The sequence below is a fragment of the Vulpes vulpes genome, chromosome 9 (genome assembly GCF_048418805.1).
Source record: "Vulpes vulpes isolate BD-2025 chromosome 9, VulVul3, whole genome shotgun sequence".
NCBI lineage: Eukaryota > Metazoa > Chordata > Mammalia > Carnivora > Canidae > Vulpes > Vulpes vulpes.
This window is the reverse complement of record NC_132788.1, coordinates 27,888,623-27,905,833: the sequence shown is the minus strand read 5'-3', so window position 1 is coordinate 27,905,833 and position 17,211 is coordinate 27,888,623. Positions and strand designations below refer to the sequence as shown.

The 17,211-nt window shown below is 38.0% G+C and overlaps 1 protein-coding gene across 4 annotated transcripts in view; it reads left to right on the top strand.

Moving 5' to 3' along the window:
* The window catches only part of GALNT7 (polypeptide N-acetylgalactosaminyltransferase 7), a 137,769-nt gene that overhangs the window by 100,633 nt on the left and 19,925 nt on the right, over positions 1–17,211 (top strand). For 3 of the 4 annotated variants that reach the window (XM_026017545.2, XM_072719670.1, XM_072719671.1), the window contains exons 3-6: positions 7,682–7,848; positions 12,782–12,912; positions 13,162–13,241; positions 15,671–15,853. In XM_026017545.2, coding sequence (XP_025873330.1) covers positions 7,682–7,848; positions 12,782–12,912; positions 13,162–13,241; positions 15,671–15,853 — 561 coding nt within the window. Of the gene's footprint in view, positions 1–7,681; positions 7,849–12,781; positions 12,913–13,161; positions 13,242–15,347; positions 15,531–15,670; positions 15,854–17,211 lie in introns of all 4 variants that reach the window. The other variant, XM_026017546.2, reaches the window with a different exon arrangement.

The following is a 17,211-nucleotide window of genomic DNA, read 5'->3' as shown; positions in this document are numbered from 1 at the left end:
AGATTATCAGGGCATATTATGTGGTTTTACATGAAAAAAAATAGACGTGTGCATACTCTTTTGTTTCTTAGATGCAGGAGTGATCTCCATATTGAAAGTTTGATAACACCACGCTAAAGAGGGAATTAAATTCCAAATATAATGAGCATGGGAAAGGAAGCACCTGAATACATTAAATTGTTGAGGTTTTTAAAGCCTTTTATGAGTCACCTAGGTGGCTCATTTGGTTAAGCGTCCAACTCTTGATTTTGCCTCGAGTCATGATCTCAGGGGTCATGGGATCAAGCCCCATGTTGGACTCTGCGCTCAGCAGGGAGTCAGCTTGAGATTTTCTCTGCCTCTCCCTCTGCCCCTCCCCTCACTCGTATGTTCACTGTCTCTAAATAAATAAATCTGTAAACAAATAAAGCCTCTTATAGCCTCTTATAGGTACTGAGGAACTTAGCAGATAAGTTTGAGAGGAAGTGCTATCAATAATACAGAGGTATTGTGAAGAAGAAGAGAGATTGTAGAAAGCTGGAGGTGGAAAAGTATTGCCTTACGTTTATCAAAGAGGAGAGAGAAATTTTGATTTTGGAAACTTGACACTGATGTACTTCTGTTAAGATCCTAGGAGAAATCACGTATGCATACTTAAAAAAGTAACCTTCACTAGGTACCAGCTTGGGTCTATGAAAAGGAGTCTAAATAGTAATTGTATCTAAAAAAAAATGAGTTTACACTAGTGGACCAGGAGACTGTGGGATACCTAATTCATATTGATTTAGCCAGATCTGAGTAAAGTTTTCAGATCCCTGTGGAACTAGGTAAAGAAATGTAGTCTGATAGTGCAGTTAGATGAATTTGATGAGTGGAGTGATAGCAGCCTCTCAAGGATTACACATAGCTTTCAAGCACTATATTTCATCTTCTCATATTCATCCATATTAGATTCATCCAAACATTAGATACAGAGATAGAAATTCTACTAATCCAATTTTCAACATAGAAAATGAAGAGAGATGGTTATATAAACCAATTGACAAAAATCATCAAAGAGAGCAGAACCTGCTGGAGCACGCACCCAACCCAAAAAATGTAAAATGCAGTTAAGTGTAAACAAGGTATTTTATGTTGAGTTCAACTGCAGAAACACAGAATGGAAAACAGTTGGCTTAACGGCTTCTCCCCTTAATTAGGGGAGAAAAGTTGTTGGGGTTTGTGAACTAACAGTATGATATGGTTGTAGAACATATACCCAGTGCAAATATAATTTTCAATTGTAAAGGAATTGTATCCAAATTAAGGGTTGTAATATTGCACCTTTATGTTGACAAGTCTACGTCTGGATTATAGCAAGCTCTTCTGGGAAAGACGTTGACAGAAAGGAGCCATATCCAGAGAATGGTGATCAGGAAATATAATTTATTAATTTCTTTGATGCCTAAGTTCTTTATTTCAGTATGTGTAATGAACTGTAAGGAATAAAGTCTACCATAGTATGTTCTCAAGGAGCTTATTTCGTGTCATTCCAAGCAGAGTGCATAGAACCTAAATACTTGGGTAAAATCCACTCCTCCCAGTCTGTTGAGCTTGAGTGATTTGGTTTAACAGTGATAATTCTTTCATTGAAAATGTATATTGGTTTCTGAATGCTAAGTTAAATTTTATATACTACATTACTAATTTATTCAGCCATTGGGTGTCAGCGCTGTTTCATGTAAATCATAAGCAATTTTCTACTTCTATCATGGGAATGAGCAAAAAAGGTTTTAGATGGAGACAGGAAAGGTTCCTAATTTATTTAAAAGTAAAAGTAGATAGTTTAAAAAAAAAGTATTCCCCAAATTGAGGATTTGTTTCCTATGCCAAAAAAAAGTGTGTGTATGCATGTACACACACTGCCATAGATTAGTGACCATATATATGGATTGCAGGGGTTTACAGCCTAAAAATGTTATGTTTTTCATAGTCTGCTGAATTAGATATTATTTATTGATAAAATCTAAATACAAGAGACCATATATCAAGCTACAGATCTTAAAAACATAGCTGGTACAGAGAGAATACAAGTAAATTTTACCCAGGCATTTCATTTTTGGTTTTGAAATGTACTTCTGTAAATTATGGAAAAGTCACCGTGAGAATTTTTATTCCCATCCTTTCTTCTAATGCCCAGCACCTGGCCCAAATAGCCACCACGAAAATACTGTTAAATGACTAAGAATACCTAGAGCTTTATTAAAGCTATTAAACTAGCTTTAATCATTGCAAACCTGTGATCTGAATGTGAATATTTGTGACCTTGATTTGTCCTTGACACTAGAGGATTTATAAGCTCTCTTGGAAAATGAAGTGCCAGAGAGCAGAAATTAGTCAGAAGTCTGTAATAAAACCCATCCATTTAAATGTGGCAATCTTGTTTCAGCTGGCCTTCCTCATTAGAACTTATAAATTCTACACTAGTAAAGTGAGAGAAATGATGCAAAATAGGGGGTTTTACCTCAATACCATGGGTCCTTCTTTCAATGCTAAGGCTTTTGTATATTATGAGTTCTGTTTCTGTATGTTTCACTCAATGGCTTCAGGTAACAATGGAAAATCAGAGAACCATCCCAAGAGCTAAACTTTCTTGCGAGCCTACATTCAGGCTGATGGTGGCCAACGAAAGCTAGTCATTTAAGGAGACCCAATCTGTATTGGTTTAAAGGTCTCCTTTGGGCCAGTGTCCAAGTAGCCTAAAGTTCAAACTCCCTCTCTGAGCTATTTCTTCTCCATTGTGTCTGGTCTTTTTTTCTGTAGCATCCTGGTGATAGAAAGGTCTTGCATTCTTGAGGTGTTGTGGGCAGTAATGGACTTGTTACCCCCCACCTCTGCTGCTGCTTCCCGTCTTCCCAGGAGCGCTGACCTCTTTTCATTTGCTGCTGAAGGAACCCCTGCTGCAGTGATTTCTGGTCACTTCTGCTGCCCTTGGGACAGATGGTCCCTTCTCATGCCTGCCCCACTCCGGGGATTCACCTCTACTTTGGCTTTCACTGGTACTGTGGATCCTCTGAACCCTGAGGGCCAGTCCTTGGCTTAAGCCTTCTACCCCGTAGCTTTGCTGCGTATCATCTTACCCCTTACCATGGTGACTCCTGGCAGGCCCCTAGATCTTAACACTCAGCTACCTTCTCTGTTCGCCCTGAAAGCATGTGGAAATTCTAGGTACTCCGGTTCCATCCTAGAACCAAGGGAGACTGCAAAGAAGAGGTGGGAAAGGGAATTGTCTTTAACCCTCTCTGCCTAAATACCCCTTAACATTATTTCTGTTCTGTGCTACAGCCACACCTGTTGCTCAAGTTCAGAATTAGAGGCCAGGTGCATGTCCTTTCCTCCATCTGCTTTATTCCCATCTTGTTCCCTGTAGATTTTCTACCCTTCCCCATTAGAAATGCTTTTCCTTCTCCTTTCTGTGTCCCCTCCTCCCCTACCATATGAACTTGTTCTTGAGGATGCCTCAAAATAAAAGGGTTGTAGTATGGACAGTGAACATTACTGAGAAAAGAGAATACATCAAGAGATCTTCCAAAAATATCCCCAGAGCAATTCTTCCAAAAATGCCCCCAAAGCAATTCAATAAATATTTATGGAGCAGCTATTATGTGCTGGATTATGGTGAGCAAAATAGATGAGACTCCTATCCTTAAGGAGCACACAGCCTTGAGCATTTTATAGGAAAGATGTCTACGCAAAAGCATAAGGATGAACATTGTAACATTATTTTTAGAGTCCAGTGAAATGCCCATTGATAAGGAAATGGTTAAGTAAATTATGGACCAGCCATACTATGGAATATTATGCAATAGTGAAAAAAGAATTAGATAATAAGATAAGTCTGTACATATTCACATAGAAGAAGAATTTATACATACTAATCTGGATATATGTTGTCTATATATATATACACACATGTGTCTGCATGGGTATAAGAGTATTTTAAAAATTCATAGCCAACTATTAATCATGATTTCTCTTAGGAGGTGAGATTTGACGTAGATGGAAAGAGGGAAAGGAGGGAACTTTCACCTTAATAAACCCCTATGTTGTATATTGATTTTGTAATTTTTTAGACAGACAGGAAAAATAAACACTGAGAGTTGTTACTGGCACACAATCCAATTTACATCTTTGGAGGTTTTTTGTGGTTTTTTTTTTTAAGATTTTATTTATTTATTCATGAGAGACACGGAGAGAGAGAGAGAGAAAGAGAGAGAGAGAGAGAGAGGCAGAAACACAGGCAGAGGGAGAAGCAGGCTCCATGCAGGGAACCTGATGTGGGGACTCAATCCCAGGACTCCAGGATCACGCCTGGAGCCAAAGGCAGACGCTCAACCACTGAGCCACACAGGTGTCCCTCTTTGGAGTAATTTCCAAACTGTACATAGGTAAGAGGGGATGAAAGGGTGAGATAATGCACTCTACTCCAGCTCACTCGTCCTCTGTCCTGTGGAAGAAGGCAAGGTAGTGTACTCAGACCTTTAAACTGTCTGCACATGCAGAGTTCGTAGGACAGTGACGATGTCCCCCCATGCACACTGTCCCCTGGGTGCACTCTACCTTCCCCCTGTCCCCCACCCCTTCAGTCCCTCTGTGTTTTCAGCTCCTTTATCTCCCATTCAAAGTCCCTGTCTGCTTGTTTTCCCAAGTTTTTTTTTTTTTTTTTTAAGATTTTATTTATTTTAGAGAGGGAGAGAGAGCAAAAGCGAGAAGGGGGAGGAGTAGAGGGAGAGGGAGAGAGATTCTGAAGCCGACTCTTCTCTGAGCACGGAGTCCCATGTGGGGCTCAATGCTACAACCCTGAGATCACCACCTGAGTCGAAATCAAAAGTCAGACGCTTAATTGACTAAGACATCTAGGCACCTCCCAAGCTGTCATCCTTTGCCTTAGAAAACACTAAGTCCCAAATGTCCTCCCATGTTTTTTTTTAATTAATACTTTATTTATTTAAAGGTTTTATTTATTCATGATAGACATAGAGAGAGAGGCAGAGACACAGGCAGAGGGAGAAGCAGGCTCCATGCAAGGAGCCTGATGCGGGACTCGATCCCAGGACTGCAGGATCGTGCCCTGAGCCAACAGCAGGCGCCAAACCGCTGAGCCACTGAGGGATCCCCATCCTTCCATGTTTTAAATATTTTCACCAACTGTGGTGTGTTATAAATCAAAATTGCTATCATGCCATCCAGTTCTGCTGCTATAAGACCAATGGTTAGAGAAAGAAAAAGGTTGCCTGAGCCTCCATCATGGTTAGAGTTTGTTTTGGGGGACTATTATTCTTACCCATCTAATACTATACTATCTGCCTGGGCTGGTTTCTCTCCAGAAACACTCATCACATCTTTCAAGATATGTATTCCCCCCCACTACTGTATTTTTTTAAAAGATTTTTGATCTGTTTATTCATGAGAGACACAGAGAGAGAAAGAGAGACAGAGACACAGGCAGAGGGAGAAGCAGGCTTTATTCAGGGAGCCCAATGTGGGACTCAATCCTGGGACTCCAGGATCACGCCCTGGGCCGAAAGCAGGCCCTAAACCACTGAGCCACCCAGGTGTCCCTGTACTTTTTAACTTGTTATTCTGAAAGAGCATTTGGCCCATCTCAACTTTGGGTTACACTAGAAAGTGCTCTTGGTTTAACTGTTACTAGAGGGAGCCATACCTCACCACTCCTTCCCCCATTACTGGGGCCATTTCCTGGCTGCCAGGGGCAGGGAAGAGGGCTTCCATGACATAACAGTATACTTCATGGGTGCCTTGTATGGAAATGATCATCAGCTTCATCATCAATTCTTAGATCTTAGGTCAGTTCTTAGCCATTGATACATAGGTATAGCTAGTATTTTTTCATTTGTTTCATGTTTAACAAGATTTCTTATAAATTCAAGATAGTCTAGGTTTATTGCCTGCCTGTAGGCAAATCATTTCTCTTTGAGCCTCAGTCCCCTCGTCTGTAAAATGGGGACATTAATAGGATGAACCTCATAGTGATGTTCAGAGATTAAATAAGTTAATAAAGTAAAGCATTTAGAACAGTGCCTGGCACATAATAAGTACATGATGTTATTTGTTATACTGCAAATGCCTTTCTTTATAATTTTTTCTCTTTAACTTATGTTTATTTTTCACATTTTAATTAATTATAAGTATAGATCTTCCAAGTTCTTACAATATCTGCATCATATGCACATGAATCATTCTTGTGCTTTCATCTTTTCCTCCCCGCTCTCTCCCCACTTCTTGAGGCCCAGTACTTCTTTTTTTTTTTTCATCATCTTTCTAGTCTCACCCTCAAATCACTGGCTCTTGGAGCCCTCCCTGACCACATATCTTGAGGCTAGGTGAGGTCCACCTGTCATATGCACCTTGGTTTTTGCACTAACACACTCAGGGAAAGTATAGATATTTAGTTTGTGTCTTGAATCCCCTGTAAGACCATGGCTTGCTAAGGGCAGAGACTGTGCTGACCCCTTCAATGCTATAGCTGTAGCGCCTGACCTAGAGCATGGCATAAATAGGTAACTAATACTCATTTAATGAGAAAATGGACATATAGGAAATAAGACTTAAATGGATTACTAGATTCAGTCTGCATTTCTACAGAAACCACTAAGAACATAGACATTTAGAACAATTTTTGAGAGGAAAATAAACACCTGGACAAAAGGCTGTTTCCAACTATATCAGGTCAGGCCCTATTTATTTAATGATTATTATTCTAAATGCTGCTATAGATTATCAAGCTGATAATGTTAATTACTGCTTTTATGGCTTTATGTTTAATATTGGGAACAAGATTATTTGCTTATTTACTTCAAGAAAAGCTTTGGGGTTAAGAAACATAAACAGAAATATAAATGTGCATGAATACACATACATACACACACACACACACACACACACACACACACACACACACATATATACCTGAGGACATTTTAAAGTAGATATTTTGTGAAACTCACTGAACCTTCCCTGGCTCCTTGAGTATTTATCAGGCCTCGTTTTGAGTTTCCTTTCAGAAAAAGGCTTCTGGCAACTTTATTCCTACTACAGTTTCAAATAATTTTGTATAAAATAGCTAAGTATTCTTTAGCTAATCAACTAACATTACTAGAACCTTTAAAATTCATTCAATAGTTAAATTCTTTCATGTCTGCTGCATTGCTACTGGTCAGCCTATTTAATTTTTTTTTTTCTGAATGTTTTAGCCACGTTAGAACAGAACAGCTTTCAAACACAGCTACATAGTGGTTTGTACACAGCAAGTGAAATAAATCTTTTGCACTAGAAAGTCAAGCTTTAAAAAAGAAAAACTGAGATCTAAGTCCTGGGGGAAAGAACACAACCCAGCCATGATAGCTGTAAATAATATCTGAAGCATCCCCAGCTGGGAAGCATATATTCAGAAATTAATTCTCTTTATCTGCACAGCAAGTGCCAGTTGGTTAGGAAGGGACTCTATGAGTCACTGCATCTCATAGCAGCTTCTCTCTTCTGTTTTGTGTTTCTGTTAAGATATAAAAGGTTGTATTTCATTCACTTAACGTTGGTTAAGTCAATAATATTTAATCCAATCAGAAAACATAATCACAGTAAGCTTGAAACCACGCATTATAGATTACCTCTAAATATATACGGTGAAATTTTCCTTTTGCAGATGCAAGTATTGGCATTATGATGAAAACCTGCTGACTTCCAGTGTTGTCATCGTCTTCCATAATGAAGGATGGTCAACCCTCATGAGAACAGTCCACAGTGTAATTAAAAGGACTCCGAGGAAATATTTAGCAGAAATTGTGTTAATTGATGATTTCAGTAATAAAGGTAATGGCTATGGAAAATTGCCATTTTGTCTATGAAAAAGTTAATTATGAACAATTACAGAATGTAATTTTAAAACAATTAGCCTTTAAAAATTAATAATTAGCATCTATTGATAGCATCTGTTATCAGAAGTTGGCACTGTGCCAAGCATTGTATATGAATTATTTCGTTTAATTCTAAAACAGTCCTTGAGACTGGTGTTGATATTATCTTTATTTTATACCTGAGGCTCAGAGATGTTAAATAACTCGCCAAACATCACAGAGTAAGTAGTTAACAGATGGATCCAAATCTAGAGGCTCATAAATCTGTGTATTTAACTACCATCTTACACTATGTCATTCTTTGCACCTTGGATTTTGCAAAAATTTGGTCATGGAGATAATTTATTGAAAGACCAAAAAAATGCAATTGTCTATATAGTGTAATACCACCCGATGGTCCATCTATGGTTGTCAACTGAAATCCATATACCTATTTAATAGCCCATATTTTGCCCTTCAATAATGATGCAAATACTGAATTTGACCAGAAACTGAGGACCATTGTTATTTATGATAGAAAGTACCTACTAAAGCTTATTTTGTTCTATATTTGATTTAATATATTGACTAAAAGGAAATTGTGTTGTATTTTTTTTTCTTTTTAAGGAGTCAGCTGTTATAACATTTAGAGAGGTATTGGTTAGTCTTGGTTCAACTTGGCAAGAAAGAGATTGAGCAGTGGTTTTCCAGATAAGTGGGCTTTTTAAATTAACATTTTTTTCTTTAAGTAAATCCATTATTGTAAGCTGAATATATCTTCTTAATGGCACAAGTATTAGAAGATAGATAATCCTACAGTTCAGACCCCAAATCAGCATGCTAAGTTAAAAATGAAGTTATGCTGCTGACACCCAGATGTGGATGTTTCCTAACTCCACAAAACTGTCATAAAAAACTGAATTGAATTCTTTGAAAATTGACCAAAGAGCTCAGGCTACTCAATAATAACAGGATATTTGCTTTTTTGGCAAATAAGTTTTGCAGAGAATTTTTGTGTAAGAATAGTGATATCACTGAATATACATGCTAGAGATGAAGACAGAACATGAGTAGCATGAAAATACCATTCAGAACAGCTTTACAAAAGCCTTCTCCAAAACTTAATTTGTAACTCTTGAGGTCTAGATAAACCTCTGCTGTTTTGGCAAGGACGTGACTAGAATCTTGATCTCGGTGCTAACATATGTTAGTAAGAAATAGCAATATGGCCTGGTTTTTTGTTTTTTTTTTCATCATCTTTGAACAACTAATCACTTTTTTCAAATAATCACTTTTAATTATGGTAAAGAACATAAACTTTAAACTTTTTAGTCCTATCAAATGCCCTTTAACTCAGACATCTTACTTTGGTTGTAATTTTCTGTGACAGGAGTGTTTTAATTAAGAACTATTCCTGGGCAGCCCCAGTGGCTCAGCAGTTCAGTGCTGCCTTTAGCCCAGGGCCTGATCCTGCAGACCTGGGATCCAGTCCCATGTCGGGTTTCCCTGCATGGAGCCTGCTTCTCCCTCTGCCTGTGTCTCTGCCTCTCTCTGTGTGTCTCTCATGAATAAATAAATAAAATCTTAAAAAAAAAAGTACTATTCCTGGGGTGCCTGGATGGCTCAGGGTCCTGGGATTGAGCCCTTCATCGGGCTCCGTGCTTATCAGGGAGCCTGCTTCTCCCTCTGCCTGCTTGTGAGCTCTCTCTCTCTCTCTCTTTCCCTCTCTCCCTCTCTCCGTCTCCCTCCCCCTCTTTGTCAAATCAATAAATAAAATCTTAAAAAAAATATTCCTGTCTCAAGATAAATATTTGAAAATATGTTTTAAAGTGATACTGTTGCTACCAACCTATTTGAGATTTAGGAAACCTACATCTACAAAAACAACTGAGAAATCTCATGTATGTGATTATGCTGTTTTTAAGAAGCCCTATGTTATTAATGCAAGTAGGAGCTTAGTATGTCCTTAAAAAAAAAAAAAAAAAAAAAACTAAAGATACATTAAAATGTGTTTCCCATCCTAAAATAACTGCTTGGCTTCAGAAAAGGAGAACAAAATTTTGGACCTGTTTTTGTCCATCTTTCATTTTTTTGTGATCAATGTTCCTGTTGCTACAAACCTCTAATATTCAGCCTTTTAACACATTTTAACAGTAATCAAGTGCAAGGCCCACTCAACTTACAGAGCTCAGAGAGGCATGTGTTGGGGCTACCCATGAATAGAAGAACAGAAAGTCTTTAACTTTCCCAATTTCAAAACCACCTTAAGATATGTCAGTCCTGTCCTGTGAGTGAAAACTTGGTTTGTTTTTTCTCCAGTATATTCAGAAATTGAAAATTTGAGTTATAATTTTTCTTTTAATGACAAAATACTAATATAAAAATTTGCAAAGGAGCTCGCTGCTCCCAATACTTGGGTTTCTGGAAAATACTGTTTTCTCTCTAAACAAAGTGTGGGAAACAGAGCACACTCCTCCATGCCTGTCATCAGCCAACGGAGGCTAAGTGGGACCAAGGGAAAACAGGACTCCACGCAGTCAGTGTATGCAGTTCTCCGGTTTATACTATGTGTTTTCTGTGGCTGAGCCCCGGCTCTGCCCCACATCTTCATTGCAGGGCAGCCCAATCTCCTACATTGCTGGCTTTGTGCAGAGGAAGAGGTAATGGTGAAGCACCAGTGGGATTTTAACACTGCTGCTCCCAAGTGCCTCATGTCATTTTGTCCTCTCATTGACCAGGGCAAGGCACATGGTCTAGCCTGCCCTCATGGGGTTGGAGTGAAGAATTATTCTCCAGGGAGGGGCGAATATTTTGAACATTATTGGAGTCGACCACAGTCTGAGATCCCAAAGAAGCCAGAAGTCATTTGATCAACCAATAAATCTTTTGGACCACATGAACTAAGAATCTGAATTTGAAGAACAGGCCATCAACTCATTTCTGGCCATAACAATTTATTTTAGATTTATTTAGATTGCATAGCCAAAAGAGCACTGAGATACTATTCAGAAGGGCCTTTTAAAAAGTAATTTAGGATTACTTATATACATATACATGTATATATTGCTATCTGGTAGAGGAAACTGCTATAAAAACAAGACACGGGGTGCTGGGTGCCTCAGTTGGTTGAGCATCTGACTCTTGATTTTGGCTCAGGTCATGATCTCAGGGTTGTGAAATCAAGCCCCACATCAGCTCCCCATCAGCGGGAAGTTTGCTTGAAATTCTTTCTCCTCTCCCTCAGCCCCTCCCCCTACTTTCTCTCTCTCTCATTCTCTCTCTCTCATAGAAATAAAGTCTTAAAAAATAATTTGGATTGTACTGAGCTGAGAAAAATGAGAAAGTAAGATTTAAAAACAAAAAAATCACTTAAATTGAAGGGAAAAGTACCTAGATTTTCTGGGGAAAAATATAATTTCAGCATGAGAATTTTATTTGTAATACTCATTCAAATTAGATGCCAAAATAGAAAAAGGTAACTTTTTTCTTCTCAATTTTGAATACCCATGTGTAGGTGTATTGCTAATTATAAGCTCCCTAAAAATTAGTCAGGTATTAAGTGTACAGCCTGATTTGACCACTTAACCACCAGCACATCATGAAATATAGCTTCTGGGTCCCTGGATGGTGCATTTGGTTCAGGTTCTGACTCTTGGTTTCAGCTCAGGTCATGATCTCAAGGTGGTGAGATCGAGCCTCGCATTAGGGTCTGTGCTCAGAGTGGAGTCTGCTTAAGTTTCTCTCTCTCTGCCCCTTCTTCTCCCCCCACCCTGGCCTCTCTCTCAAGTAAATAAACCTTTAAAAATAAGTAAATAAATATAGCTTCTTTGTTGTTTATATATTCATGGGTCAATATTTTAAACAACTTAAAATAATTTTTGTGTCCCCAAGAAACCTCTTTAGAGATCCAAGAGCGAATTGTGGCTGTGACGGGCCACTTTCAAGGGCTCATTGTGACACAAACAAAAACTATTCTCTAGCTACTGGGAAACCAAGGTTTTAAACTTTGGCAAATGTGTCTCATTTTTTTGTTCGCTAGTTTGTTTTTGTTAAAGATTATTTATTTATTTGACAGAGAGAGTACAAGCAGGGAGAGCAGCAGGCAAAGGCAGAGGCTCAGTCCCAGGACCATGAGATCATGACCTGAGCTAAAGGCAGACACTTAACCAACTGAGCCACCCAGCACCCCGTGTCTTGTTTTTATAGCAGTTTCCTCTACCAGATAGCAATATATACATGTATATTTATTCATCATATATAAATCAGTATTATATTTAAATACATATACATATAGATACATATTTTATAAACCTCTATATACACATACATATATACATACATGCATTTGTCGATACCAAAAATACAGAGAAAATTGGATCCTTTCATTCTTATTTGCCAACTTAATGGGAGCTATATTTATAATACCAAGACTGCAACCTTCAACACTGATTATAGCTGGAGGAAGATGGCCCAGAAACAAATGTTAACCTATACTTTATGTAGATTCCAGTAAAGTCATGTAATGTTATTTATAGTCCGTGTATCTTCAGAAATCTGGAGCCGTTACTTCTGCCGAAGCAAACAAAATGTTTGCCTTAAAGCTTTGATACGACATTAAATATGTGAATTTTAAAAAAAAGATTTCATGTCACCTGGCCTAGTCATAATATATCTAATGTTTGGAGAGATGTTTGATCACTTTCAGGCTCACCAGTTCTCTGTAGGCATATTAAGTTCAAAAATTCACTCAAGTAATATACTTTACCTTACTTCCCTATAAACATTCAGTCTGTTTAAAATTGCCCAAAGTACCTGTTGCCTATTCCTGTTTCTTGAGAAAAATAGTAGTATAAGTAGTTGGTCTACATAAATAAAATTTATAATGTTCATTGAATATTTTTTATTCATAGAACACTTAAAAGAAAAACTAGATGACTACATTAAGCTGTGGAATGGCTTGGTGAAGGTATTTCGAAATGAGAGAAGGGAAGGTCTGATTCAAGCACGAAGTATTGGTGCTCAGAAAGCCAAACTCGGACAGGTAGGAAACACTGGAAATTTACAATGTCAACACCTTGGATCTGGTAACCAAAAGATCATATACGTTTTTAAGTACTCTTTAGATTCCTTTTTTTAATTAATGAAAATGCTGGCTTTATTAAATGGATAACTTATGTCAGAACTGACTCTTGTGCTGATTTATAGTAGCATCTAATTTTAAATTGTGTGTGATATACAGTGTGCCATATATGAGGAGTGTTCTTTCACCCTGCCTGTTTTTTCTTTTAAGGTTTTGATATACCTTGATGCCCACTGTGAGGTGGCGGTTAACTGGTATGCACCACTTGTAGCTCCCATATCTAAGGACAGGTAACGTTACCTTGCTTTTTTTTTTTTTCTTTCCTGGGTGAAAAGTAAACCTTGCCCTAGAGGGACAAATAAAATTTTCATTCTTCGGATTCCAGTTCAAGCTTTGTGCTTTAAGCGTTAGCATTCAGCTAGTTGTTTCCTGGGGTGGAGCTAGACTGATAAATTTGGGTTGATCCAGACACAGGCAGTCGGGCATTTGGGATGAACCTAGGGTGTCTCACTCCAGAGTTGTCTTATGGTTGGCATATTGAACAGACATCCTCTAGCTCCAAAAGTTTTCTCCAAAAGTAACAAGCAATTTTGCTCCCTCTACACTGTAGTAACAATTCTAAATACTTGAAGAGACATGCTTTGAAATTTTACCTATTGGTCCTTTATGCCCTTTTGAATTATTACTTCAGATAAAAAGGACCAGTTGTGACACGTGTCAGGGTTTTGGGTTCCTATAGAAACTTTAAGGTTTAGAAATAGACAACTAGTCCATGGAAATGTGGCCATCACCATTACATTTACAAAAATGTCTAAACAATAGAAAGCTTTTGGTCCAGAATTCTATTCAGGAATCAAGGGAAATAAAACATGTCCTTGTGGTGAATGACATGAGTCAAAGGGAGAGCTTGGGGGGTTTCAGTCTTCGGAAGATTTAGTATGAAGGCCTATCATAAACATTTTTCACACGCTGATTTAATCCTCATGGCAACCCTGAAAGATAGATATTATTAGCTCTGTCATACCGAAAAGGATATTAAAGCCTAGAGAAGTGAATTGATTTGCCCCAAACAGCTAATAAACTATCAAACTGAGACACTTCACACTATTTCTTTAGAAATCTGAGACTCATGAGAAGTAAAGAAAGAGAACACACCCTCACCTCTCCAGATGAAAGCTAGCGGTCCTCAGGCATGATGAGGAAGTGGTTTTTCACAGAGTCCTGTGGGAATCCCACACGTATCCCCCAGTGAACCCACCCCCACGGTCCCCTGGGAATCTACTGGTTGCAGAGAATAAAGCACTTATCTCAATTCCACTTCCCCCCTATCAGAATTCTAAGCCCTGTAGGTTTTTCTCTTCTCCTTGGTTTCTAAATATCAGAAAAGCACCTTTACATGGTTATGAAAAGCTGCAATCTCTATTTCAGGAAATGCATTTTAAAATCCTGTCTGATAAGATGAACATTAAAACAAGCTGGGTGCCAAAATTATCTTTGTTTTGTTTTGTTTTTTTCAAAATTATCTTTGCAGAGTTGATCCTTAACCTAATTGGTGATAGAGTAGTACTAGCATTTTATGAAGCCCAAATACAAGGTATTTTTTGACTTTGAGTTCTCAGGCCATTACTTAAGTTCTTCACCAGGTTTTGAGGGAATTTTTTTCTTTTTCTTTTTAAAAAAAGCAGGAATACAACACAGTACTTTTTGTGTGTGTGTGCAATGAAAGCTGTTTGTTGCAATAAAAGAAGTAGGAAAAGAAGATCAAGTAAAGGAACAGAAACAGATTTTCATTAATAACTTTTTCCAAAGGAATAGAAAGCAACAGGGTTAGGAGAACCTCTAAGAATGTAGCGGGTATTATTTCTGTACACACACACTTGCTCATACACATTCACATCCACAACCACACTCAGATATACACATTCTCACCATGTTCATATTCACATTACACTCAGATACACACAATCTCACGTTCACACATTTACACACGCACATTCTCATGCTCATTCACACTCACACATTCATACTCATTTTTTTTTAAGGGAGGAATAAGGAGGGAAAATAACAAGCAGGAAAATCTCGTAAATAGTGCAAAATTACTAAGAAAAGTTGTCTGTAGGACAAAACTAAAAATGAGAAAGCACTATTAAGTTCAAAGACATGGTTCTTTGTCCCTGACATCTGTCTGTAAGCTGAGGGAAGTCTCCTGTGTCCTCTTACAAAAAAGGGCTCCTTGGCTTTTGAAAACATTCATTTACTTCTTTTTCCCCATTAGGTATTAAAGTCTCCTGATGGAAAAAGAAAATCAACAATAAAAAGAGATAATATGGTTAGGCATACTAAACTAGTCAGTTTTGGGTTCTTAAATGCTTTTTCATTTTCTGTAAATGTTTCAGAACTACATGTACTGTGCCTCTAATAGATTACATAGATGGGAATGATTATTCCATTGAACCACAGCAAGGTGGGGATGAAGATGGTTTTGCCAGAGGGGCCTGGGACTGGAGTTTACTATGGAAACGTATTCCTCTAAGCCACAAGGAAAAGGCCAAAAGAAAACATAAAACTGAACCTTATCGGTAAAGATTATTACTTCATTTTCTTATGTGGAATGTCTATCTAAGTACTTTTTTTTTCCTTCCCCATGTACTTGTATAAATATGTGGGTTCACACATACCCTTCCATTTCATCTTTGCTGCCATCATCAACCCAACACAGAACCATTTGCACTGTGCCGATTATAGATGTCATAAATGGCAACACATATGAAATTATACCCCAAGGGGGTGGTGATGAAGATGGGTATGCCCGAGGAGCATGGGATTGGAGTATGCTCTGGAAACGGGTGCCTCTGACCCCTCGAGAGAAGAGAATGAGAAAGACAAAAACTGAACCATATCGGTAATCACTAAATCACTTACGTTTTTCTTTTCTGCTAACATATTAACCTCTTGCCAAGCTAAAAAATGTGTTATTAAAACTATAGATGCTGTCACAGATTCTGTAAGAGTTTCCTTTGCATTCATTGCAAGATATGAATTCATGTGCGCTCCTTTGTAATTGCTTTTTCCCTAAATGCAAGCTCCATTTGGCATGGGGGGGGGGTACACGGGGGTCTAGGGGAAGGTTTATGGCATTGGTTTCAAATACGAGTGAAAGAAATCTTTGCCCTCTCGTCCTACTAGACTAGAGATCACATTTTATTCTTTTGACCATAACTTCATTCTGTAAATTTAAAATGCATAAATTATTTCTAATCCACGTTCTATGTCCATTTCGATCCTTTGGCTATAGTGTTAACAATGAAAGGCAAATGGCAGGATATTTCTTGTCTTTTCTTCTTTTTGTTTTGTATTCTAACTCATAAGTACTAATTTTGTACTGGTTAAGTCTGATGCATAAAAATACATGACTTTGAAAAATCTTACATAGAATCCTTATTACTTTCTTCTCAGAAGAGTATTTGATTAAAAGGCAACTATATTCCAGAATCGGCTTTTGTCCTTTCTTACAGGACCAATAGAACAGTTTATGCTACTCTATTCTTTTGGTCGTTTAATTGAAACATTTACTGTCTTTTCAAGAGTGACTCCAAGTGATATTGTTTGTCTTATGTTAGTATAGCTTCTAATATGTCTAATTTGTTCTGATCTTACGGTTCTGCTTTTGGTCTCTCTCTCTTTCTTATACTATTGATGTGTTAGAACTCTGTTTTGGGAAGATGTTTCCAATGTCGTGCAAATGCTGGCGGGATATGGGCATTTCATGATATCCAGATAGTAAGATGGCAAACATAAGGAAATTACAGAATTTTAAGCTTTGACACTTTCCAAATTTCCCTTTGAAGTTCTTTTTTTGAAACAGTCCAGGAGGGGGCGCCTGGGTGGCTCAGTGGTTGAGCTCTGCCTTTGGGTCAGGGTGTGATCCCAGGGTCCTGTTATCAAGTCCTGCACCCAGCTCCCCGCAGGGAGCCTGCTTCTCCCTCTGCCTATGTCCCTGCCCCTCCCTCTGAATCTCTCATGAATAAATAAATAAAATCTTAAAAAAAAAAAAAAAAAAAAAAAGAAAGAAGAAAAGAAACAGTCCAGGAACTTACTGCTTACTTACTTGATTTACTGAGTACTTCAGGGCATAAAAAATAAAGGGCAATGATTTTATTTGTATTTCTGCCAATTCTATGGGTTTGGTTAGTAAAGCAATCTTTTAAGGGGGCTAGAAAACTTTGTGAAGCTTTCCCTTGAAATAACTCACCAGTTTTC